This window comes from Agelaius phoeniceus, chromosome 4 (genome assembly GCF_051311805.1).
Source record: "Agelaius phoeniceus isolate bAgePho1 chromosome 4, bAgePho1.hap1, whole genome shotgun sequence".
Classification (NCBI taxonomy): domain Eukaryota; kingdom Metazoa; phylum Chordata; class Aves; order Passeriformes; family Icteridae; genus Agelaius; species Agelaius phoeniceus.
The window spans coordinates 74,948,583-74,972,686 of record NC_135268.1 but is presented as its reverse complement, the minus strand read 5'-3'; the positions used below and the strand labels follow the sequence as shown (position 1 = coordinate 74,972,686).

Here is a 24,104-nt window from a genome sequence, read left to right as displayed (position 1 = left end):
AGCTGACTACCGGCTAAGAAAGAAGGAAAAATTAACTTTTGACGACAACAACAACATTCCAAGGACACAGGCTTTTTTCCAATCTCAGACCTTATTACTACTACCTCTCTTGGGAATTCTCATCGTGGATCCCAAAAGGAATAAATCCCTCAGCGTGTCCTAAAGCACCAAGGAGCTACCTACAAGTGAAGGTGGCTACTTTCAGTGCAGACACAGCTGATGACACAGCAGTAGCACAGTTCCGTGCTGCACAGGGATAGTACTGTCTCCTCTTCTCCAGCAGCTGACTCTCTCCTGCCATGGCTTCTGTAAATGCATCAGAGCACGACCTTAACCACAAACAGGCAAGAAAACACCATCCGAAGTCTTTCATTAAGCAGTACAAGAAGGGTTCCAAGCAGAGACCAACAGAATTTCAAGGAAGCAGTCTGCAATTAAACCCCCTCAGATTTGTTCAAGTAGCCGGCAAAATGGAACCATTCAGAAATGACAAAGAAAACCCCCCCAAGTATTTATACAGGAGTCCTTAATGTCAGAAAGGGGATGACAGGTTATGTTCAGATAAGATGAATGTTTATTTGGATCTATAAATAAACTTCTCTCGTGGTCCTTTGCCAAAAAATAGAACCTACAAGTGAACACCTACACCTGCCTAAAGAGACCTAACGAGCCCCTGGCAGCCACCGGCATCAAAGCGCAGTGGATGTTTCTAATCCAGGGGAAGGAGAACAATATCACCTTTTGTTCTCTCCAGTTTGTTTCCTCTGCAGTCCTAGTTGCTTCTTATGATTTTTACAGTCTCTGTATCTTCTCGGGCAGCGCTGAGTCTGACGACCGGGATACGAGAGTCCTTCCCTGCCCTACGGAGAGAACCAGGAAAAAAAGTTCAAAAAAGAACAGGGCAGTTTGAAGTTAATACCTCCGACGAGAAGCAGCACCCGACAAACAGAGCAACGGTGAACAAAGCGTGACACCTCCCTGGGGACAGAAGACTTACAAACTCTCCGGGATTTACAATTCCAGTAACCAAGCCCTTCAGCACAGCAGCCAAGTGTCCCATTAGGTGGTGCTGCACCAAAGCACGATCCGAGAGGTTCCAAAGAGTGAAATGCACGTTATTGTCCAAAGACGTAAAATCTTGCAAAATAACAAAACTACAATAGATCTAAACTACAGGGCAAGAGTACAAGTGTTAGCTTGAGGAGCTGGAACCATCCAGGTGAGCAACTGCTAACTGGATCCTCAACAGAGTTTGAGGAACCCTTCAGGATACAGAAGGGTTTTCCCCAGAAATTGCACAGGCCGAGTTTTGATAGAAGTACACTTGCCAGATGCTCAGAAACGTCACCCATCCTCCTCCGGGTGTCCTGAGAGAGCTGCGAATGGCTCTCACGTGGTTTGAGCTGGTTCTGTAAGGGCTCAGGGTGAATTTCACCAGATGCAACCAAACTGGGCAACACCCAGTGGGACAGAAGGAACCCAAAGCTTGTTTTACCCAACGCTTGGGTAAGCAGAGCTCCAGCAAATACCGAGGAAACGGACAGAACGGGGTAACAAATAATAAACATACCTTTTTTTTTTTTTTTTTTTTTTTTTCAGATGAGCAAAACAATTAAGGAGAAGGTGAAAACCTCACCATGACTGAACATTTCATCACCTGTAAGCTGACCATCCTTAGCATAGAGGACTCCAAATTTAAAATTCACCGATCCCTGGAAAATAAAACCAAATATTATTTGGTGAACAGTCAAACAGAAGACATAAAAATTTGGTTCCTCTAATCTTTGCCTACATCCTACACGTTAGAACATACATTTTATACCATCTCCTACTACACAATAATTTACCTTTAAACTTTGATAGTATAGCATAAAATCATTAACTTAGACGGGTGATCAATTATTATTAAGTTGGTGCTTCAAGTTATTTTTGCTGTCAGGTTCCAAAAAACATGACTTCTTTTTACTGTAACGAGCAATTGATTTAGAACTCATCAAAAGCCCATCCAAATACAAAGCCGTATTCACCGGACGGGTCTGTGAGCAAGAAGTAGTTAGGCTTGTACTCACCTCTTGCCCTTCAAGAACCAATAAATCCTGTCAACAGAAACAGCATCTTTAGCCCCCTCCTATTAAAGATTCTACAAGGATGATGGTTTTATTTGTGTTTAGAAGTTTGGATTTGAAATGGCAAGCTCAATGGATAAAGAGACAGTTTAAGTAGTATTAGATTATTATTATTATTCTTATTAGCTACTGGAAGAAACAAACCAGTAGGATCTATACTTAATTACTTCTATTTCCAGGAAATCATAAAGAAAAAGAACCAAACCAAAAAAAGTCACTTCCTACCTTTTGTATCTCAGGATGAAAAATGTCTCTTGGGCTCTTCTCCAGTTTCTCCAGACTCCTGGCACTGAAATGCAAATGAACGAGTGCTTTATCGGAGGGCAAGTGCACATTCCAACCCCGAACCACCAACCGATGGCAGTTACAGCGCTTACAAAATGAATCCTTCCCACAGCCTCTGGGAAATGGAACGGTTTGTGCAACTGCCATTTCTTCCCCAAAATACTAACTCCCAACACTTCCTAAACTTAGTTTGCATTTTAAAAACAGAAATTAGGGAGACTCAGGGTGGAGATCAGGTTGAAATTGATTTCCTTCTAAAGCACAGGGGCTCTGTTCCATCACCCTTCACTTTGGCTCCACACGGAATCACGGGGAGCATTTTAGGAGGGCTCAAGAACCAATTCTATTTCTCTCTTTTTTCTAGTTCTCTCTCTTCCTAAATAATTCAAGGCAAGTCAAATGAAAAAGGACAAGTTCAGCATCAAATTCACACTTTTCCCCTTTGTCTGCTCAAGAACAGCCTTTAAAACCACTTCTTGCTGCCTTCAACGGTTAAGACTTGCAAAACAGTTTCGCAAGTTTGATAGGTTTATCATAAAAACCACAGAACGCAAGCTCTGAATGACAGGAAAAGGTACACAGGCAAATATCTCAGCTGATGGTGGCTTATTTGTAAACACAGACCTTAACGGAGATTGCACGGAGAATGTTTCAGTGGGACTCGAAGGGAAAAATATTTCCTGAGTACCCTGTAAACAAGAAAAGCTAGGATATATTACAGGACATACCCACGTGTTCTGCATATTCAAATAGGATTATCAATAAAAACATTTAAGAAGGAAGAAAACCAAGGTAATTTTACTCAGCTATATTTACTGCCGATTTAGAGGGAAAAAAAAAAAAAAAAGTGAACCAGAAACGCCTACAGTAGAACTTTAAAACAATTGCTTGGATAAAAGCAGCTCATGGAACATGAAGTAGAAAAAAAGCGAAACCAGTATCAGACCTGCCTATTTTCTTACCATTGCACAAGAAAATCCGACAAGCGGTAGAAAGTCACTGCCTAAAACCGATCCTAGGACGTAACCGAGAACAATAGAGGCATTTGCTAATCTAAACGGAAACGTTTTCCGGACCCTAGTGTCAAATCACACGTTTTGTCTCTCAGCAGCTCGAGGCTGGAGAGCATTTCCCCTGGGGGTCGGGAGGGCAGGGGCACAAGGGGCTGAGTTTGCCGATCGCACCTGTGCCATCAGAAGGATCCTGCCCGGCGCTCCTTGCGCTCGCCATTCTCCGGGCCATCGCTGTGTTTTACTGCTCAGCGATGCCGCTCCATCCGTTTGCGTGGAAGGAAGAGCCACGAGCACTGAGGCACTCAGCAGCCGTGTCATGCCAGCGATGTCGAGCGCTCTCTGCTCGCAAGGCTGAGCACGCCGCGGAGCCGCCTCCGCAGCCGCTCGTCCGCCCCCGCCCGCAGCAGCGGCAGCGGCCCGAGGGAGACGGCTGCAGCTCGGCGGCTCCCGCGCCTCCGCCAGCCCGAGGGCAGCCGCCGCACAGTGACCGCGGCAGCGCCCGGCGCCGCTCGCCCGGGGCGGCTCCTGCAGCTCCCGGCCCGCGGCAGCAAAGCACCGCCTGGCGCTCCGCCATCGGCGGGCGGCAGCGCGCCCCGCCCGAGCTCAGCCCCCGCCACCGGGACCGCTGAGCGAGGCCGAGGCACCGGGCGGACGCCCCTTCCGCGCCGCTCGGCTCCGTGCGGGCGGCCGGACGGAGGCTTCGCCCCTCCAGCGTCGCTGCCGCGGCTCCGTCCCGCGTGGCACAGGCGCCGGGAGCTGCCCGCTCCCCCGGCGCGCGGCCGCCTCGGCCCGCCAGCCATTCATATGGCGCGTCGGCCGTTGCGTCAGACGCCGCGCTTTACGGCCGCAGGGCCTGCCGGGAGTTGTAGTCTCGGACTGACAGCCACCGCTCCGTTCTCCGCCACCGGGAGCTGCGCTCCCGCCAGGAGGTCAAACGGCTCCTTCGCTCCTGGGCGCGGAAGCACCTTAGGCAGCACCGCCCCTCCCGAATGTCCTTTCTTTTTCACTCCAACTCTTTTTTCTTTTTTTCACTCTGTTTTTCACCCCCTTTTCCACTTTCCCTCTCTCTTTTTCACTCTCACCCTTTTCCTTTTTCATTTTTTTTCTTCCTTTCTCTTCCTCCTTTTTTTTTTCTTCCTTTCCTTTTTCCTTTTCTTTCTTTCTTTCTGTCTGTCTTTCTCTATTTCTTTCTCTCTCTCTTTCTTTCTTTCTCTCGCTCTCTTCCTGTCTCTCTCTTTCTTTCTTTCTCTCTGTCTCTCTGTCTCTCTCTCTCTCTGTCTCTCTTTGTCTCTCTCTCTGTCTCTCTTTCTTTCTCTCTTTCTCTCTCTCTCTCTCTTCCTTTCTGTCTGTCTCTCTGTCTCTCTTTCTTTCTTTCTCTCTCTCTTTCTTTCTTTCTCTCTGTCTCTCTCTCTGTCTCTCTTTCTTTCTTTCTCTCTCTCTCTGTCTCTCTCTCTGTCTCTCTTTCTTTCTTTCTCTCTCTCTCTGTCTCTCTTTCTTTCTTTCTCTCTCTCTTTCTTTCTTTCTCTCTGTCTCTCTCTCTCTGTCTCTCTTTCTTTCTTTCTTTCTCTCTCTCTTTCTTTCTTTCTCTGTCTCTCTCTCTCTGTCTCTCTTTCTTTCTCTCTCTTTCTTTCTTTCTCTCTGTCTCTCTCTCTCTGTCTCTCTTTCTTTCTCTCTCTTTCTTTCTTTCTCTCTGTCTCTCTCTCTCTGTCTCTCTTTCTTTCTCTCTCTTTCTTTCTCTCTGTCTCTCTCTCTCTGTCTCTCTTTCTTTCTCTCTCTTTCTTTCTTTCTCTCTGTCTCTCTCTCTGTCTCTCTTTCTCTCTCTTTCTTTCTTTCTCTCTGTCTCTCTCTCTGTCTCTCTTTCTCTCTCTTTCTTTCTTTCTCTCTGTCTCTCTTTCTTTCTTTCTCTCTCTCTCTCTTTCTTTCTGTCTCTCTCTCTCTGTCTCTCTTTCTTTCTTTCTCTCTCTCTCTCTTTCTTTCTGTCTCTCTCTCTCTGTCTCTCTTTCTTTCTTTCTCTCTCTCTCTCTTTCTTTCTGTCTCTCTCTCTCTGTCTCTCTTTCTTTCTTTCTCTCTCTCTCTCTTTCTTTCTGTCTCTCTCTCTCTGTCTCTCTTTCTTTCTTTCTCTCTCTCTCTCTTTCTGTCTCTCTCTCTCTGTCTCTCTGTCTGTCTTTCTTTCTTTCTCTCTCTCTCTCTTTCTTTCTGTCTCTCTCTCTCTGTCTCTCTGTCTGTCTTTCTTTCTTTCTCTCTCTCTCTCTTTCTTTCTGTCTCTCTCTCTCTGTCTCTCTTTCTTTCTCTCTTTCTCTCTTTCTCTCTGTCTCTCTCTCTCTCTCTGTCTCTCTTTCTTTCTTTCTCTCTGTCTCTCTCTCTCTCTGTCTCTCTCTCTTTCTTTCTTTCTGTCTCTCTCTCTGTCTCTCTCTCTTTCTTTCTCTCTGTCTCTCTCTCTCTCTGTCTCTCTCTCTTTCTTTCTTTCTCTCTGTCTCTCTCTCTGTCTTTCTCTCTGTCTCTCTCTCTCTCTGTCTCTCTCTCTTTCTTTCTTTCTCTCTGTCTCTCTCTCTGTCTCTCTCTCTTTCTTTCTCTCTCTCTCTTTCTTTCTTTCTCTCTGTCTCTCTTTCTGTCTCTCTCTGTCTCTCTCTCTCTTTCTTTCTTTCTTTGTCTCTCTCTCTTTCTTTCCCTGTATTTCTAATCTGGGATTTGCATTCTGGCTTTAGGATAAAAAAGCAGCAGTCGAAACGTTCAGGCTACCGGGGAGTGCAAAAAACCCCAAAACGGTAATGATTTTAGGAAAACTATTTCCTCCATGGGCGCCTGAAATTTTCTACAGCTGCAGGTGACATCGAGCTTTTATTTCTTCTTCTAGATAGTTTATACTTAATACTCTATTTATACAGCGCCCCCTGCCGTTTGCATGGGCGCACTGCAGGCACAGCGGCCCCTGCCGTCTGCATGGGCGAACTGCAGGCAGAGTGCCGCCGAATGACGTCACCTCGTCGACACGGCGCCCCGGCCCGGCCCCGCCCCCAGCGCCCCTCGGAAAGACCCCAAGGCGTAGCCGTTTTGCCAGCTGCCTGATCAAAATGCCGACAGCCACCTCGAGCCCTAGAAACGATTTCCCGCGACGCCGAAGCCTGCAGGCGAACCGGAATGCCATCATCGCAATTGAAACGCCACAGAAAAGCTCGTCGGGGCCGCGCCGCCATCGGTGTTCCGTGCAGGCATTCCGCATAGACACACCGCCGGGGGCCCTCCGTTCTTCCGCCCTTTTGAGAAGGTCAAACAAACTCCGCCACGCGCCACGCCCAAGAGGGCTGCCTGGCGGCGGCGGGCTGCAGTACCGCGCTCTGCCCACAAGGCGGCAGCACTGCCGCCCACCCCAGCCGGGGGCGCCGCGCGCCTTGGGCCTGCGGGCGGCCAAGGCGGCAAAAAAGAACAGGGGCCATCCCCCCCAGAAGCTGCTCTGAAATAAATGCCCCAAAGCAACCAGGAAGAAGAAAAAAATCCTCCTGCCTCTAACCTAATAGGATAAAAAAAAAAAAAAAACAAAAAAAAAACCACCAAACCAAACCCAAACCCAACAATTTCTTTTAAAAAATATGTAAATATTTTTAAAAATAGTTTTTCATATTAATATTCACTTTTCTATTTATAATGCGTATTGATGTATATTTATACATTTCTATTTATAAATAAATTTCTATTCTATATTACATCTCTCCCTAGTACTTAAATTTATTTCTCTATTTTTATACCTATTTTTACATAGTAAGTATATGTTTGTTAGGATTTTTGCTTCTGTAACGCTTACATTATTTAAAATAATTCCCCTGCCCCTACCCGGATAAAAGCCAAAAAGAACCCCCTTTAATTTCGACTGCATTTAAATTTGTAAAAAAAATTTTTTTTTTCATCTTTATATCCACATTTATATTTCAAATGTATATTGATGTGTAATGTTTATTTTTACATTTATAATTTCCGATTTTTTATAAGTTTATATTCTATTTTACATCTGTTCCTATTTCTTCTATTTATTGACATCTTTTTATTCATATCTTTCTATATTTAATCTATATTTCTGTGTTAGGATTTTTACTTCTGTAACTCTTCCATTATTTAAAATAAAACCCCTGCCTCTACCCAAATTCAAGCCAAAAAGAACCCCTTTCTTTTCAACTCTATTTCAATCTTTTTTAAAATTGTATCTTTCAGGTTCATGTTCACATTGACATTTAAACTGTATATCAATGTATACTCTTATTTGTATTCTATATTACATCCCTTCCTATTATTTCTATTTCCTTAGGTTTTATATTTATATCTTGATTATCTATCTCAATATTTAGAAACAGGTAAGAGTAATATCTATATTCATATTATTTCAAATAAAAACCCTGCCTCTAACCCAAGAAGAACCCAAAAAACCCCAACCCTTGCTTTTAGACAATATTTAAATAGATTTTACCCCTAGGTTTTCCTATTGATAGTCACATTTCTATTTATAATGTGTATTGCTTACTGGTCCATTTCTCTTTATCAATGTCAATTTATAAATCAATTGATATTCTATATTCCATCTATTCCGAGGACTTCTTTCTATATTTTTATACGTATTTTGATTCATTGATTATCTATTTCTGCCTTCAGATTTTCACTTCTGGAACACTTGTATTATTTCAAATAAAACCCCTGCCTCTACTCAAACAAAAGCCAAAAAATTCCCTTTCTTTCCAACTATATTTACATCTTCTTCTATTTCTATTCCCATTTCTCATTTATATTGCCACATAAGGTCATTTCTATTCTATACTACAACTCTTCATATTACTGACATAGATTTAGATTTCAATTTCTATCCATAGTTTCGTCATTTCTCTTTCTAGACTTATGATAGATTTCTATCTTAAGATTCACATTTCTATAATACTTCTATTCTTTCAAATAAAACCCCTGCCTCTAACCAAACAAAAACCAAAGACACCCCTTTATCTAAACCATATTTAAAACTCTAAAAATCATCTCATTTTTCATCATTCTCTTCACATTTACTTTTATAATTTTTATTTATTACATTTGTAGGTATTATACATACTAGAGAGAATACCTTTTAATAGAATAATAGATATATAGTATTTTTATAGCCTAGATATTCTTTTACTTCTATTTCTTTATATTCAATATTTAGAGAGATCGGTATACGCGTTATATATTTGGAGATCTGGATTTTTATTTTTATATTATTTCTATCTAGAAAAAAAACCCCAGCCTATAACCTAATAAAAAAATCCCAAAGAATCCCCAATTCCTTTTAACTCTATCTAAATAGTTTTATATTTACAACCGATCTTTAGATATCTTTGTATACATATACAATACACTATCGTTTCTATAGATTAGCATCTGTTACAATAATATACTATATAGTATAGTTTTATGTGTTTATCTATTTGTTTTCTATATTTATGTTTACCACTATCATTTTATATTTGGTTTTATATTGATATTTATTTCTACTTTAATTAATCTATATATTAGACCGTATCAATTCATTAACCCAACGCATCAGAACCACACAAATACCGCACCTTCGGCAGCACCGGTACGCAGCCCACGCTCATCCCATCGCAGCGTATCCAAACCAAACCTATTTCTAGGACTAACAGAACAAAGACCCCACAACATTTAACCCTAAGAAAAACTCAAATCAACCGAACTGTCAAGACATTTGAAATCCCACTATAACTAGCCCAAAAGCTCCGTACATTCTCATCATAAACTTCCTCCTCAACCAATGGCTCAAAACCCCAAAAAACTCAGATACACATGGAAAATGACAGAACTGCTAGTCAAAACAAACACCCGTGAAAAATTAAATCCAACCAACTCACTAAACTCAAAACCCTACAACTGACCCTAAACATTACTAAAAAAAGCCCCCAAAGCTCTACCTTGAGGCTAACTCACAAATAATAACCAATCATCTAGAAAGGTTATCTTCCAAATTTTAAAACAACTCATTAAAAGCATGAAAATAAAAAAAATCGAAACTATTAAAATACTAAAATATATCACTACCCAAATTGAAAGACATATTGCCTCTAGAAACCCACCGTATACAAATGCCCCTGTCCCCCAAAAGAAAACCAGAAACAAAACAGCAAAGCAGAAAGAAATCGGAACTTAGGAACGCTAAAACCAGAACGTTCAAGAAGTTCCACCATATCCCTGATCGTACACCAACTACAAACAACGTGAAACGATACAAACAATTCTTAAAGACCGCCTTAAAACCACTACATTAAAAACCCTTTCAACAATTCAAAACTGCGTTGAACAAAAGCCATCTCATAAATTAACACCCAAAACTCCAGCAGCCCAGCTGGCCCTACCAAATCTCTCTGTTGATACACACAGTAAACAAAACCAAAATCCCAGGAATGCCTATCAGAAGTCTAGGAAAGAAACCTCTTGAAATTAATCCTACCTCAAATACAAACCAACCCCTCCAGAAAGTTAGCTTCACTCAAAAAAACTATTTACACAGAGGTAATAAGACCAAGAAATAAAACAACACACCATATAACGAACCACCAACGAATACAACAGCGAAGGAAAAAAAAAAAAACCCCACGTTTTTTTCTTTTTTTTTATTTCAACTAACTTCCTTTATTAGCTAGAACCAAAGATTTTGCCAGGGCTGTAACAACAACAACAACTTCTTTTTCTTCTTCTCCTTCTGAAATGTCCCTTCTCCTTCCCAAATTCCTTACAACTTCTGAGTTTGAATCCAAGCCAAAAGCAAAATTCGTGCACTTGTGAGTCCGGTGCTCCTGTCAGATTCTCTGTCTCCCTCCACATCTTCTTACACTTTCAGTCTGAACGCTGTCCTGCCCTGATGAGTTTGACAGAAGCATTGGCACATGTTAAGAGAGCATTTCCCTCCCTGCCTCCCTCCCTCCCCAGAGCTGGTTTCCTTAGCGCATTTCAATCGATCCCAAGCCCGCAATGATGCGCGCTCTGCCGGAAAGGGGAAACACGTGCTAGTGAACAGCAGCTCAGAAACAATTCTTTTCTAATGTTACCTGCTCTACTTGACTGCTCGCTAACACAAGTCTCATTTTACCATTGCAGGGAGAAGGCTGTAGGAAAATGTCTGATGAGCAGCCACAAAAGGCCTCACTCCCTGCTACACAGCCTGCAACAACCTCGGCAGAGCGGAGCAGCCAAATCACCGCGCTCTCCTTGCCGTGGGCAAGGGTAGAAGATGACTGGGGGAGGCACATAAAAAGAAGGGAAACGCTCCTATAAATGCACAGCCATTTGCTTTCAGAAGCCCAGAGTTCAGGATCTTCTCTAGGAAGCCAGACGTGACATGATATTTCTAAGATTTTCTTCTTCATCGAAGGAAATGTCCGTACATACACACTCTTACAAACGTACCTACGGTTCTGGGGTTTTTTTTCTTCTGAAGCTCCAAGAATGATTTCCCACCTTGATTCATTCAGAAGAAACGGCCCCTGTGACTCAGGTCAGAAGGGCGGCCTGCGTTTTTGATCACGACAGCTTTTGGCTTTACTCTGTGAGCAGGAGCAGCCAGAGCTGAGGCTCAGCAGAGGCTGACCCCGGCCAGCCCCTTCCTCCCTTCCCCGTGTCACAAGGACTTCCAGGCAGAAGGATGCAAAGCAGGTTTGTGTCTTTTCTCTTCAGTGCCAAGAGGTAAAAGATGTAGGCTTTGAAATAACTAATGACCCTCTCTTGGAACTCTCCCAAGGACAGTTTGAAAGCAAAGACAGAAGATTGCTGCTAAATCCATATGGGATAAGGATGAGAGCAGCAAGGATCCGAGGCCAGCAGCGTTGCCAGGCAGTGTCACGTCCCTGCCACCTTGTGACAAGGCACACAGCTGCAAAGCCCCAAAGCCTGCAAGCCCTGCAGCTGCCGCACGGATGGACCTGGTTCCCTTCCCAGGTGCCCAGAGGGACACCTGAGGGCAGGTGTCGTCCCCCGCCCCCCGAGGGCGCACCCAGAGCCCCGGGCAGGGACGGAGTCACTGACGGCTCTCTGGGGACGAGACCCTCCCTGCAGGTGACACCGGCTTGTCCTCTCCCTGTGGCACAGGGACCTCCAGGCTCTAGGACCAGCCTCATTTTGTCAGCATCCAGGTGCTGTGCTAGAGCCAGAGGGGTCAAGGCTTTCCAGAAGCATAGGATCCTTGTGGTTGGAAAAGCCTTCTAAGGACATCGAGCCCAGCTGCTGCCCCCCCAAATCAGGTCCCTAAACACCACATCTTGACATCCTTGACATGTCTCCAGGCATGGGGACTTTCCCTGGGCTCCTACGCCTCAGCACCCTTTCAGTGAAGAAATTTTCCCTCCAATCCAATCTAAGCCTTCCCTGCTGCAAGTTGAGGCCATTTCCTTTGGCCGTGTCACTTCTTACCTGGGAGACCTCGGTACTTCAACCTTACCTGCTCCTTCCCTAGGCGGTCTCTGGCTTGGCTGGAGGAGAGGAGAAACACTCCCACCACAGGAATGGCAGCTCAGGAGGTCCCACACCAAGGCCAGGGGGAGCAGCCGTCCTCGCCAGAGCTCGCACGTCCCTTCTTCTCAGAGATTGGCTCTGCTTTTCCTCCCGGGCAGATCTCTGCTGAGTGCTTCACAATTGCCTGTTTGGAGGAGGGGGGGGGAAAAGAGGTTAGCCAAGTTTTTTATCCAGACTTAGCTGCTGGCTTTGCCTCCTCCTGACTTCCTTCTGCTAAGAAAACAGCTGCCTTTGGACTTCTAGGGGCAACTTGCACGTCATGCCTGAAAAGGAACTACAGAAAAGCGCCTCATTTATAAAGCCTCAGCCAAGAAGACAGATGCAGCTGCAGCTTCTCCATGCCCACTGCCTGCAGAGCCGGCAGGCACCAGGCCAGCTCTGCTCCTCCTTCAAGTTGTTCCCAAAGCTGCTGGAAGAACTGAAGGCTCCTTTGGCCTTCCATTGCTCGGCTTGTCCCGAGAAAGAGCTTTGAGTGTTGTTACCCCTCCAGAAAGGAAGGGCCTTTCTGTCTCACACGCTCGGTGACACAAGGCTACGCAGCCTCTGCTCCAGGTGGGAAGGGCTTCCTTCCTCCTCTGGCACCTGGCTGGCACAGGGCACAGGTTGCTCAGAGGTCCTGGGGCTGCCCCATCGCTGCAAGTGCTCAAGGCCCCTCGGTGCTCTGCGATGAGGTTCTGAGCAAGCTGCTCGATGGAAGCACGTCCCTGCCCACGGCGGCAGCAGCCTTGGAATGAGGTGATCTTTAGAGCCCCTTGCAACCTGAATTCTTCCATGATTCTGTGAACTGAAAAAAGCGGGGAAAGAAATCTGTAAAGGTCACTAAATGCATCCAAGCACATCCCCATGGATCCAATCCTCAGCAGCCCATCCAAGGCAAGGTCAGAGCTCTCTGCCCACCGAGGACACGGCAAGCAGCACGGACCTTTCTCCCACTCTCCAGCACGGAGAAGTGGGAAGCCAGAGGGAGTCTGTCTGTTTACAGACACCGGAGGGCGGCGGGACGGGACGGGGCGGGCGGTCTTACCTTGCAAAGCTGGCGGCAGAAAGGGCGGGCAGCGCCGCCGCCCCGCCGGGATTTTCCGGCCCGCCGTCGCTTCCGCCGCCTGGAGAGGCGTGTGCGCGGGCTCGGGGGGGTGCAGCCCCGTTCCGATGGCGTTCGCCCGCCCCCGCTCGCTGCCCCCGGCCCGCGGAGCGCTGCGACCGCGCCTCCGCCGCCCGCCGAAAGCGGCCCCGCCGAGCCGCCCCCCCCCCGGCCATTCTTCTCAGCCATGGTGTCCCTTTTGCACTCCTGAACGTCTTTCACCCCTCCCGGCCATTTACGGAGCCCGCCCCGCCCGCCGCTCGCTCCCGCCCCGCCCGCCGCTCGCTCCCGCCCCTCGCCCTCGCCTCGCTCCCGCCCCTCGCCCTCGCCTCGCTCGGCAGCCGCGTCCTTGCCCCGCCCCCGGCAGCCAGCGGCGAGGGGCAGGGCGCTGGCTCGGGGGGCTGCAGTACCGCGCTCTGGCCACAGGGCGGCAGACTCCCGGGTCCGCGATATCCCCGCCCTTTTGGCCGCCATTTTGAGACGGTAAAAAAAAAAAAAAAAAAAAAATCCAGCGACATTGGCGACGCGCCACTCCCAACATGGCGGCCGAGAGAGGACCCCCTCGGGCGAGAGAGGCGGTTACTCACATGCCGGTCAGAAACACGCCAAAATACGCCCGCCCGCGGCGCCGCTGACCCCACAGCCCGTGTCGAGTACACCTAAAACGCCACAAAAATTCCGCCGGGGCTGCGCCGGCGTCAGTGTTCCGTGCAGGCAGTCCGCATAGACACACCGGGGTCCTCCGGTTGCCCGCCCTTTTGGCCGCCATTTTCAGAAGGTCAAACAAACTCCCGCGACATTGGTGACACGCCACTCCCAACATGGCGGCCGAGAGAGGACCCCCCCCCCCCCCCTCGGGCGAGAGAGGCGGTTACTCACATGCCGGTCAGAAACACGCCAAAATACGCCCGCCCGCGGCGCCGCTGACCCCACAGCCCGTGTCGGGTACACCTAAAACGCCACAAAAATTCCGCCGGGACTGCGCCGGCGTCGGTGTTCCGTGCAGGCAGTCCGGATAGACACACCGCGGGCCTCCGGTTCCCCGCCCTTTTGGCCGCCATTCTCAGAAGGTCAAACAAACTCCGCCACGCGCCACGCCCAAGAGGGCTGCCTGGCGGCGGCGGGCTGCAGTACCGCGCTCTGCCCACAAGGCGGCAGCACTGCCGCCCACCCCAGCCGGGGGCGCCGCGCGCCTTGGGCCTGCGGGCGGCCAAGGCGGCAAAAAAGAACAGGGGCCATCCCCCCCAAAAACTCCTCGAAAAATAAATGCCAAAAACCTGCCTCTTACCAAACAAGAACCAAATAAGCCCCCTTTCTTTCATGCCTTCTTGAAATAAATTTGATAGTTCTAGTTTTCCTAATTCTATTCACACGCATATTTAGACCGGACAGTGATGTGTTACGTCGTTTATACAATCTATTATGCCTATTCCTATTATCTGTATTTATTCATACTTTGTGGTTGTAGCAATATCATTATATATTGACTGTATATTTCTTGACTTCCATTTAGATTTCTATCATACTTTTATTCTTCCAAAAAAAATCCCATCTCTAACCAAACAAATACCAAACAACCCTTCTTTTCAACTCTATTGAAATAGTTTTATATTTAGAGCTTGCATAATTATATTCACTTTTATAGTCACCGTTTAGACTGATGCATTCCATTCATCATTACATATCACATATCTATTATTCACATCATAGAGATAAATCATTATTTTTATCATGTACCAAATCTACTGCTACAACTTCTTTTTTCTAATAGTTTCAATTTTTATATCCATCTTGATGTATTCATAAGATCTTTTTACAAGTAGATTTCTACCTTTCTATCATTTGTATTTGTAGTTTTTATAATAAAACCCCTGCTTTTGCCAAGTAAAAAACAAAACCATCCTTTCTTTTAAACTACTTTTAATAATGTTGTTGTATTTACAGTTACCATATCTATAATGTTTTAGATATTATATCATAGCGATGTACTAGATTTATAGCTGTTTCCTATAATATACCATCATAAGATCTATACGGTATCACTTGTATTACGTGTTGTATGGATTTATGTCACTTTACATTTACAATCCTTTAATAATTTGATCTATATATCTGCATAGATTCGCAACACATTTCTAGATTTAAAATTTCCTTTGAGCTGTGTTTATATTTAGCATCTCTATTGATATATCTATCAACATACACAATGCTCTTTGAAAAATACAATATCTTATTGGAATATATCATGACTTAAGTTACCTGTTAAATTTTAAATAGAGATCGAATAGATCAAAATAAAAGTTTATTCCCATTTCTACACATCTACTCGTTTTGTTTAAAGATAGCTATCCTTAGAATTTTACATTTAAAATCCAATTCCTAAATGCAATGACAAAACAAACAGCATCGAATTCCCAATGTCTTCCAAAACCATCAAGATACCTCCACCAGCCAAACAACTGCCAGCGAAAAAAACACACAACACTCTTTTCACTAACAGTTCTCATCACATCAGAAAAATGGAACCAAACGAAAAGAAAACCCTTGAGAAACACACGCAGCAAATCACAAAAACCTCTAAAAAAACCCAAACCAACTCGCTCAACTCCAATCAGTGCCACTGACCCTGAACGTTATTTTAAAAACTAACCAAAATTCTACATCTACACTAACTCAAAGAATAAGCAATACTCTGTCAAAAGAACTTTAGAAAGCGAACTAATGAACGAAATAGAAAAAAACCAAAAAATCTCAACCACTAAAAAATAAGAAAATAACTACCCAAAAAAAAAAAACCTACTTAAAAAGACCCACCATATAAATACCCACGTTCCCAAAAATAAAACTGATCAATAACCACCAAATACGTCAAAGGACAACAAGAAACGAAAAGAAACAAAAGAAAAAAAGAAAAAAAAAAAAAACATTTGTAAAACAAAAGTCCCCCAAACCAAAGCAACTTTAATTTGCATCAAAAAAATTATTCCCAACTGAAGAATAAACGCATAGAGCCTCATTCGATCAAAATAAAAATACCACCCAGAAATAAACACAAAGCCGAAAGAGAAACGTAACCATTCACAAGATCTCCCAAATGATCCGTAACAATAAAACGTACACTACAATCAAACAAACCAAAGAAATAAAAGCCCTGGAAGACGAGAAACACAAACGCAATTAGAGAGATTTTAAAAACCCCGCTGCTATTAACGACACGACGCCACCTCGAACCCACCGAAACAAACGCTACACGCCCACGCTAATAAAAGCCACGGCGACAGAATTAAAATCCGAGCCGCTGCTTCACCCAACGACCCGTAGAAACCATTGCACGCCTTTAAAAACAGAATAGCCCGGCAAAAAAAATATCCGACTACAGAACTCGATTCAAACCAAACCTTTATCGTCACCACCTGAACCGAGAACCGTACCGGTCAGGAAGAACGCCATAGCCCTTAGCGCACACCCACTGCGACCAGAACAAACCCGTGCGATCGATCCCTACAAAGCCACCTCCGAACCACGACACCCAAGAACTTGCGGCAGCCCAACCCCGCGCTGCCGGCCCCGGACGGAGCGCGGCTCCCGGCGGCAAAGCGGCTCCTCCGGCGGCTGCTCCGGCGCGCAGGGGCGGCGCCGCCCCGGAGACCCCCCCGCCCCCGCCCGCTCCCCCTGCCCGGGGGGCCCCGGCGGCGCCCGAGCCCCGCGCCCGGAGCGGACAGAGCGGCCGGCACCGGCCGGGCCGGCGCAGCAGCGCCCGCGCCGCCTCTGCCGCCCTTGGCCGGCCCGGCGCCAGCTGCCCTCGGCTCCGCACGGCGGCTCGCACCGGCAAAGCGGCTCCGCCGCTGCCGCGCCAAATTCCCCCGTGCGCCTCGGCACCCGCCCGGCCCGGGCCGGCAGCGCTCCCGAGCGGCAACGCTCCGGCCCGGGCCGCGGCCACAAGAAGCGCCCTCAAATGCAGCGGCACAGCCCGACTGCAGCCCTGCAAACGCCGCCAGAGCTGCGGCTTCCCGCAACTCAACCCCGAAACTGACGCCGCGGGCGGCGCTCACCTCGCTTCAACAAGGGCAAAGAAATGGCTTCTCCCCTTCAAATTCATCCCCTAGGAGCGCAGAAAAGAAGGGGCTTTCCTCCAATGAAATCCTGCAAGCCATGTGCAAAGGGGGATTTTGACCTCCATTCAAACCCTTGCAAAGGAGGGACACCAGCGCTGTCCCCTCCATTTAAACCTTAGGATGATGAAAATGGGCTGGCTACCTTTAAATCAAAGCCATCCGATGACAACAATACTTTGCCCATTCCCGTTCAAATGGAACGCAGGGATTCCCTGTCACCCCTGGGATACCCCTAACAGCCGGGAAAAGGCAGCTTTTCCTTCAACCGACATCCTTGGAACCGCAAGCGAAAGCGGATTCCCCCCAGTTCAAACACAGACAATATTAGGAGAGTAGCTGCTTGCCTCTCCTTCATTTCTTTTGTCTTCACAAGCTCCCTTTTTGTTCCTGGGGAAGCGGGGAGGGGGGACTGCCAAGATCCAATTGAAAAGGGAAAGGACCAAAGTCCCCGCTCCAAATCCACACGCGCTCACCCGTTCGGCTGCTGCTTCCCGGCACAAAGATTCGTCCCTCGGCACCTCCTTGAAGCGATGCTCCGCGGATCCAAGCGCGTATCCAGGTGTTCGCCCAGACGCTGCCAGAAGCTCTCGCAGTCCTTCCATGAGACAGCCCCGGGAGCCCCCCCATGAACCCCTCTACTCAGCAGCTCCATGCAAAAGGCAGCTGAGGCGAAGCCTCCCCCTAAAACAGCCTCGCAACCCCCCCCCGGCAGGAGCCGGCCCCTCATCATCCTCACAGCTCACACCTGGGGCTGCTCCGAGCCCCCCATCATCCTCACAGCTCACACCTGGCGCTGATGCCACTCTCCAACAGCGCCTCTCCCCGTCCAGCACACAGCCCGCTTCTCACAGACACAGAGCCAACAGAAATCTGCTCCGGGTGCTGGCTTTTCTTAGTCCGTCTGCTTCCACAATTCAGACACGGACGTGCGCTGATGGCACTGAGGGAAAGCTTTCCAGTGCACAAAACTGTCATTCTGGTAGCGCGCTTTGAGACGCCTTCAGAAAAAGCAGAATCAGCGCCGCCTCCTAAGAGCCCTGCTGAGGAACCCCGCCCTCCTTGGGACACCCAATGCAGCAGAGCTCGAAAAACGAGGGCAAAAGTCAAGCTTGGAGTGGAAAAGGACAATAGAAATACAGCAGCCTTTCAAGAAAGCCTTCACACAGTAATAGTGGGAGCCGGTCCCATTTCTTCTTTCCTTGCTCTCTGGAATGACATCAATACGAAGTAAAAAACCCACACGAAACACAAGGCAGAGCTGGGATTTGACACGTCTTCCTTTTGGCTCTCGGGATGACAAGCGCCTCTTCCGGGACTGCGACACGCTTTGGGCGCTGGCAGAGAACGGAGGCAAAAGGTGCCAGAGAGCCCTTTCTATCGCCTTCAGCCCCTGCAGCTGTTCTGAGGGTTCCAGGGCACAGCTCGGTCCGCTCCTAGATCAAAACCTCACGGCAATATCTTCAGAACTACTACGCATCTCCAGTCGGAACCTTCTACATTCCTGTAAACAAATGAGTGCATAGAGAGGGTTTCTCCCCAGCTGAGTTTAGAGACCAATTCCTATTCTTTAGCAATACCTAGAAAACCGAATGCCTTGCCAGGTTTTAGCATCCTACACCCACTCACCCCTCCCTGTGCATTTGGTGGCAGCTTTGGGTCCCTCTGGGGGACGGCACCCAGCGTGACCCCCGCCCCTCGCCCGCCCCCCACCTGCTCCTGCACCGCCGTGGGGCTCCCTCTCCCGGGCACCTTGGGCTGCCCCCAACGGCATCAGAGCCCCGAGTCTTCACCCCGCCTTTCCCTGACCCCCAAAGAAGGCTCCGAACGAATCCGACTGCCCCGGACATCAGCGCAGCGCTTCCCCCAAGCCCTTCCCACACGTGCACGGCCCCAGCAAGGGATTCTGCTGCAACAAGAAAGGGGGGGCAGCCCCCAGAAGGCTTGAGGTTCCTGCCCAGCCTCGCTGTCACGGGCCAGGGGCAGCGAGAGAGGGAGCGGCACAGACGGCGGGGACGGCCCGGCACGGAGCGGGGGCCGCTCTCAGCGCGATGCCGGCAAAGCCGCAGCTCCGGCGCTGTCGGCCGCGCTGCTTGAGCGGCACGGGGGGATCCGCCGAGAGCCTCCGGCCCCGCGCGGGGACTCCCGCAAGGGCCCAGGGGCGCCGGGCTCCGGCCCTCGGGGCTTTATTCTCCGGCAGCCCGAGCCCCGCGGCTGCGGGGCAAAGAAGGAAAGGGGGCACGGGAAGAGAGGAGCGATAGCAGGGCACGACAAAGGGCGGCGAGGGAGCTCGGGCTGTGCAGGAAAGCGGCACGGGAAGGGAAAGCCCGGGACGAGGGTACACGGAGGCTGGGCAGAGGAAGGAGACAGGGGGAACAGTAGGGAGTAGCGGGCTAGGGACAGGACAGGAAGGAGCCGGCTTTGCGGGGGGAGAGGGAATGGGGGAAAGGGAGCGAGAGAAGGCGAATACGGGGAGAAGGAAGGAGGGCTAGAGAGAGGGACAGGCGGGGAAGCCCCCCAGAGCCCCGGCTGCACCCCGAGCCCGGCCCGGCGCCTCGCCCTGCCCGGGATGCTGCGGCGCTCGGCGGAGCTCGGCTCGCTCCTGAGACGCTCGGCTCCGGTCGGCTCTTGGCGCCTCAACTCGGCTCTTGGCGCCTGCATTCGCCTCTTCGGCCGAGCTCGCCTCGCTTCGGCCCAACTCCCAGCCGCTCTGTGCCTTCGGCGCGCCTCGGCTCCGCTCGCCTCGCCTCGGCTCCCCGACGGCGGGCGGGCAAGCGCCGCCGCCTCCCGTTCAGCTCGCCCGGCTCGGGGCTCTCCCGCTGCCGCGTCCCGCGGGCGGCCCGGCCACGGCGCGGACACGACCGGGAGCGCGGGCTCGGGCAGGAGCTCATTAGGCTGGGAGCGCACTGGCGCTAAGCAGCGCGCACGAGAGCAGCAGGCTCGCTTCGCCTGAGCTCGGCTCGCTTCGCTTCAGGCAGCCTCGGAAGCCTCGCCTCGGTTCGCTCGAGGCCCTCAGGGTCGGCCGCTCTCGCCTTGCTTCGGCCGAGCTCGTGCGATTCCCCCGAAGGCGGCGGCGTTCGGTTGTGGTTTTAGAAATATCCTCCTCTATCGATTGGATCTCTCTACAGTTAGATTTATATTTCTAGAATACTTCTATTAATCCAAATAAAAACCCCATCTCTAACCAAATAAATACAAGAAAACACCTTCTTTTAAATGGTATCGAAATATTTTTATACTTTGTATAGTTATACTCACATTTATATTTATCGTTTCTTTTGATGCAATCTATTAATAATTATCTATAATATCTATAAAATTCTAGACATGTATTTAAAGTATTATCTATATTATGTATCGTATCTACTGCTGCAACTGATTTTTTCTTCTAGCTTTAAACTTTATCTGTATGTATTTATGATATCTTTCTAGACTTAGATTTCTACCTTCATATTCTTTGTATTTATCATTTTTATCATCAAAACCCTGCCTATTGACAAGTTAAAAAAAACGCTTTCTTTAACGATCTAAAAAATATTTTTATATTTATAATTTTCCTATTTCTATTTATAATTTGCTCTCTAGTACGTGATAACATACCTGCTCCTGCACCGCAGTGGGGCTCCCTCTCCTGGGCACCTCGGGGTGCCCCCAGTGGCATCAGAGCCCCGAGTCTTCACCCCCCCCCCTTTTCCTCTAGTTAGAAACTACACTGGAACTTTTTTCTGGAAACAAAGACATGACCTAAATCCTCTCCCCGTGTCCTAGACAGATAGATGTTCAGTTCTTAGTTGACTGGGCAGCAGTTTCTTCAATAGAATGATAAACAATATGGAAACGTTTTAGCTACAAGCAAATAGGCAAATCTGAACAAGGTCCTGGTGGCCAGCCACTGCAGTTCTTTTGAAGCAACTTTTTAAACAATCAAATACTGATACCACAAAAAATAAAGCAAAAAGCTGACTACCGGCTAAGAAAGAAGGAAAAATTAACTTTTGACGACAACAACAACATTCCAAGGACACAGGCTTTTTTCCAATCTCAGACCTTATTACTACTACCTCTCTTGGGAATTCTCATCGTGGATCCCAAAAGGAATAAATCCCTCAGCGTGTCCTAAAGCACCAAGGAGCTACCTACAAGTGAAGGTGGCTACTTTCAGTGCAGACACAGCTGATGACACAGCAGTAGCACAGTTCCGTGCTGCACAGGGATAGTACTGTCTCCTCTTCTCCAGCAGCTGACTCTCTCCTGCCATGGCTTCTGTAAATGCATCAGAGCACGACCTTAACCACAAACAGGCAAGAAAACACCATCCGAAGTCTTTCATTAAGCAGTACAAGAAGGGTTCCAAGCAGAGACCAACAGAATTTCAAGGAAGCAGTCTGCAATTAAACCCCCTCAGATTTGTTCAAGTAGCCGGCAAAATGGAACCATTCAGAAATGACAAAGAAAACCCCCCCAAGTATTTATACAGGAGTCCTTAATGTCAGAAAGGGGATGACAGGTTATGTTCAGATAAGATGAATGTTTATTTGGATCTATAAATAAACTTCTCTCGTGGTCCTTTGCCAAAAAATAGAACCTACAAGTGAACACCTACACCTGCCTAAAGAGACCTAACGAGCCCCTGGCAGCCAGCGGCATCAAAGCGCAGTGGATGTTTCTAATCCAGGCTAAGGAGAACAATATCACCTTTTGTTCTCTCCAGTTTGTTTTCTCTGCAGTCACATTTGCTCCTTATGATTTTTACAGTCTCTGTATCTTCTCGGGCAGCGCCGAGTCTGATGACCGGGATACGAGAGTCCTTCCCTGCCCTACGGAGAGAACCAGGAAAAAAAGTTCAAAAAAGAACAGGGCAGTTTGAAGTTAATACCTCCGACGAGAAGCAGCACCCGACAAACAGAGCAACGGTGAACAAAGCGTGACACCTCCCTGGGGACAGAAGACTTACAAACTCTCCGGGATTTACAATTCTAGTAACCAAGCCCTTCAGCACAGCAGCCAAGTGTCCCATTAGGTGGTCCTGCACCAAAGAATGATCCGAGAGGTTCCAAAGAGTGAAATGCACGTTACTGTCCAAAGACGTAAAATCTTGCAAAATAACAAAACTACAATAGATCTAAACTACAGGGCAAGAGTACAAGTGTTAGCTTGAGGAGCTGGAACCATCCAGGTGAGCAACTGCTAACTGGATCCTCAACAGAGTTTGAGGAACCCTTCAGGATACAGAAGGGTTTTCCCCAGAAATTGCACAGGCCGAGTTTTGATAGAAGTACACTTGCCAGATGCTCAGAAACGTCACCCATCCTCCTCCGGGTGTCCTGAGAGAGCTGCGAATGGCTCTCACGTGGTTTGAGCTGGTTCTGTAAGGGCTCAGGGTGAATTTCACCAGATGCAACCAAACTGGGCAACACCCAGTGGGACAGAAGGAACCCAAAGCTTGTTTTACCCAAAGCTTGGGTAAGCAGAGCTCCAGCAAATACCGAGGAAACGGACAGAACGGGGTAACAAATAATAAACATACCTTTTTTTTTTTTTTTTTTTTTTCAGATGAGCAAAACAATTAAGGAGAAGGTGAAAACCTCACCATGACTGAACATTTCATCACCTGTAAGCTGACCATCCTTAGCATAGAGGACTCCAAATTTAAAATTCACCAATCCCTGGAAAATAAAACCAAATATTATTTGGTGAACAGTCAAACAGAAGACATAAAAATTTGGTTCCTCTAATCTTTGCCTACATCCTACACATTAGAACATACATTTTATACCATCTCCTACTACACAATAATTTACCTTTAAACTTTGATAGTATAGCATAAAATCATTAACTTAGACGGGTGATCAATTATTATTAAGTTGGTGCTTCAAGTTATTTTTGCTGTCAGGTTCCAAAAAACATGACTTCTTTTTACTGTAACGAGCAATTGATTTAGAAGTCATCAAAAGCCCATCCAAATACAAAGCCGTATTCACCGGATGGGTCTGTGAGCAAGAAGTAGTTAGGCTTGTACTCACCTCTTGCCCTTCAAGAACCAATACATCCTGTCAACAAAAACAGCATCTTTAGCCCCCTCCTATTAAAGATTCTACAAGGATGATGGTTTTATTGGTGTTTAGAAGTTTGGATTTGAAATGGCCAGTTCAATGGATAAAGAGACAGTTTAAGTAGTATTAGATTATTATTATTATTCTTATTAGCTACTGGAAGAAACAAACCAGTAGGATCTATACTTAATTACTTCTATTTCCAGGAAATCATAAAGAAAAAGAACCAAACCAAAAAAAGTCACTTCCTACCTTTTGTATCTCAGGATGAAAAATGTCTCTTGGGCTCTTCTCCAGTTTCTCCAGACTCCTGGCACTGAAATGCAAATGAACGAGTGCTTTATCGGAGGGCAAGTGCACATTCCAACCCCGAACCACCAACCGATGGCAGTTACAGCGCTTACAAAATGAATCCTTCCCACAGCCTCTGGGAAATGGAACGGTTTGTGCAACTGCCATTTCTTCCCCAAAATACTAACTCCCAACACTTCCTAAACTTAGTTTGCATTTTAAAAACAGAAATTAGGGAGACTCAGGGTGGAGATCAGGTTGAAATTGATTTCCTTCTAAAGCACAGGGGCTCTGTTCCATCACCCTTCACTTTGGCTCCACACGGAATCACGGGGAGCATTTTAGGAGGGCTCAAGAACCAATTCTATTTCTCTCTTTTTTCTAGTTCTCTCTCTTCCTAAATAATTCAAGGCAAGTCAAATGAAAAAGGACAAGTTCAGCATCAAATTCACACTTTTCCCCTTTGTCTGCTCAAGAACAGCCTTTAAAACCACTTCTTGCTGCCTTCAACGGTTAAGACTTGCAAAACAGTTTCGCAAGTTTGATAGGTTTATCATAAAAACCACAGAACGCAAGCTCTGAATGACAGGAAAAGGTACACAGGCAAATAT

The 24,104-nt window shown here is 47.4% G+C and overlaps 1 protein-coding gene across 9 annotated transcripts in view; it reads right to left on the bottom strand.

The window, feature by feature from the left end:
• The window catches only part of LOC129133881 (GTPase-activating Rap/Ran-GAP domain-like protein 3), a 47,048-nt gene continuing 22,944 nt past the window's right edge, over positions 1-24,104 (bottom strand). The window contains exons 1-7 of one of the 9 annotated variants that reach the window (XM_077177951.1): positions 3,596-4,353; positions 3,036-3,100; positions 2,352-2,415; positions 2,070-2,096; positions 1,637-1,712; positions 739-860; positions 1-329 (exon numbers count right to left, since the gene is read on the bottom strand). In XM_077177951.1, coding sequence (XP_077034066.1) covers positions 793-860; positions 1,637-1,712; positions 2,070-2,096; positions 2,352-2,415; positions 3,036-3,100; positions 3,596-3,742 — 447 coding nt within the window. In that variant the 5' untranslated portion in view covers positions 3,743-4,353 and the 3' untranslated portion in view covers positions 1-329; positions 739-792. Of the gene's footprint in view, positions 330-738; positions 861-1,636; positions 1,713-2,069; positions 2,097-2,351; positions 2,416-3,035; positions 3,101-3,595; positions 4,358-21,976; positions 22,816-23,172; positions 23,200-23,454; positions 23,519-24,104 lie in introns of those variants that run through there. The other 8 variants (XM_077177952.1, XM_077177955.1, XM_077177954.1 and 5 more) reach the window with 8 other exon arrangements.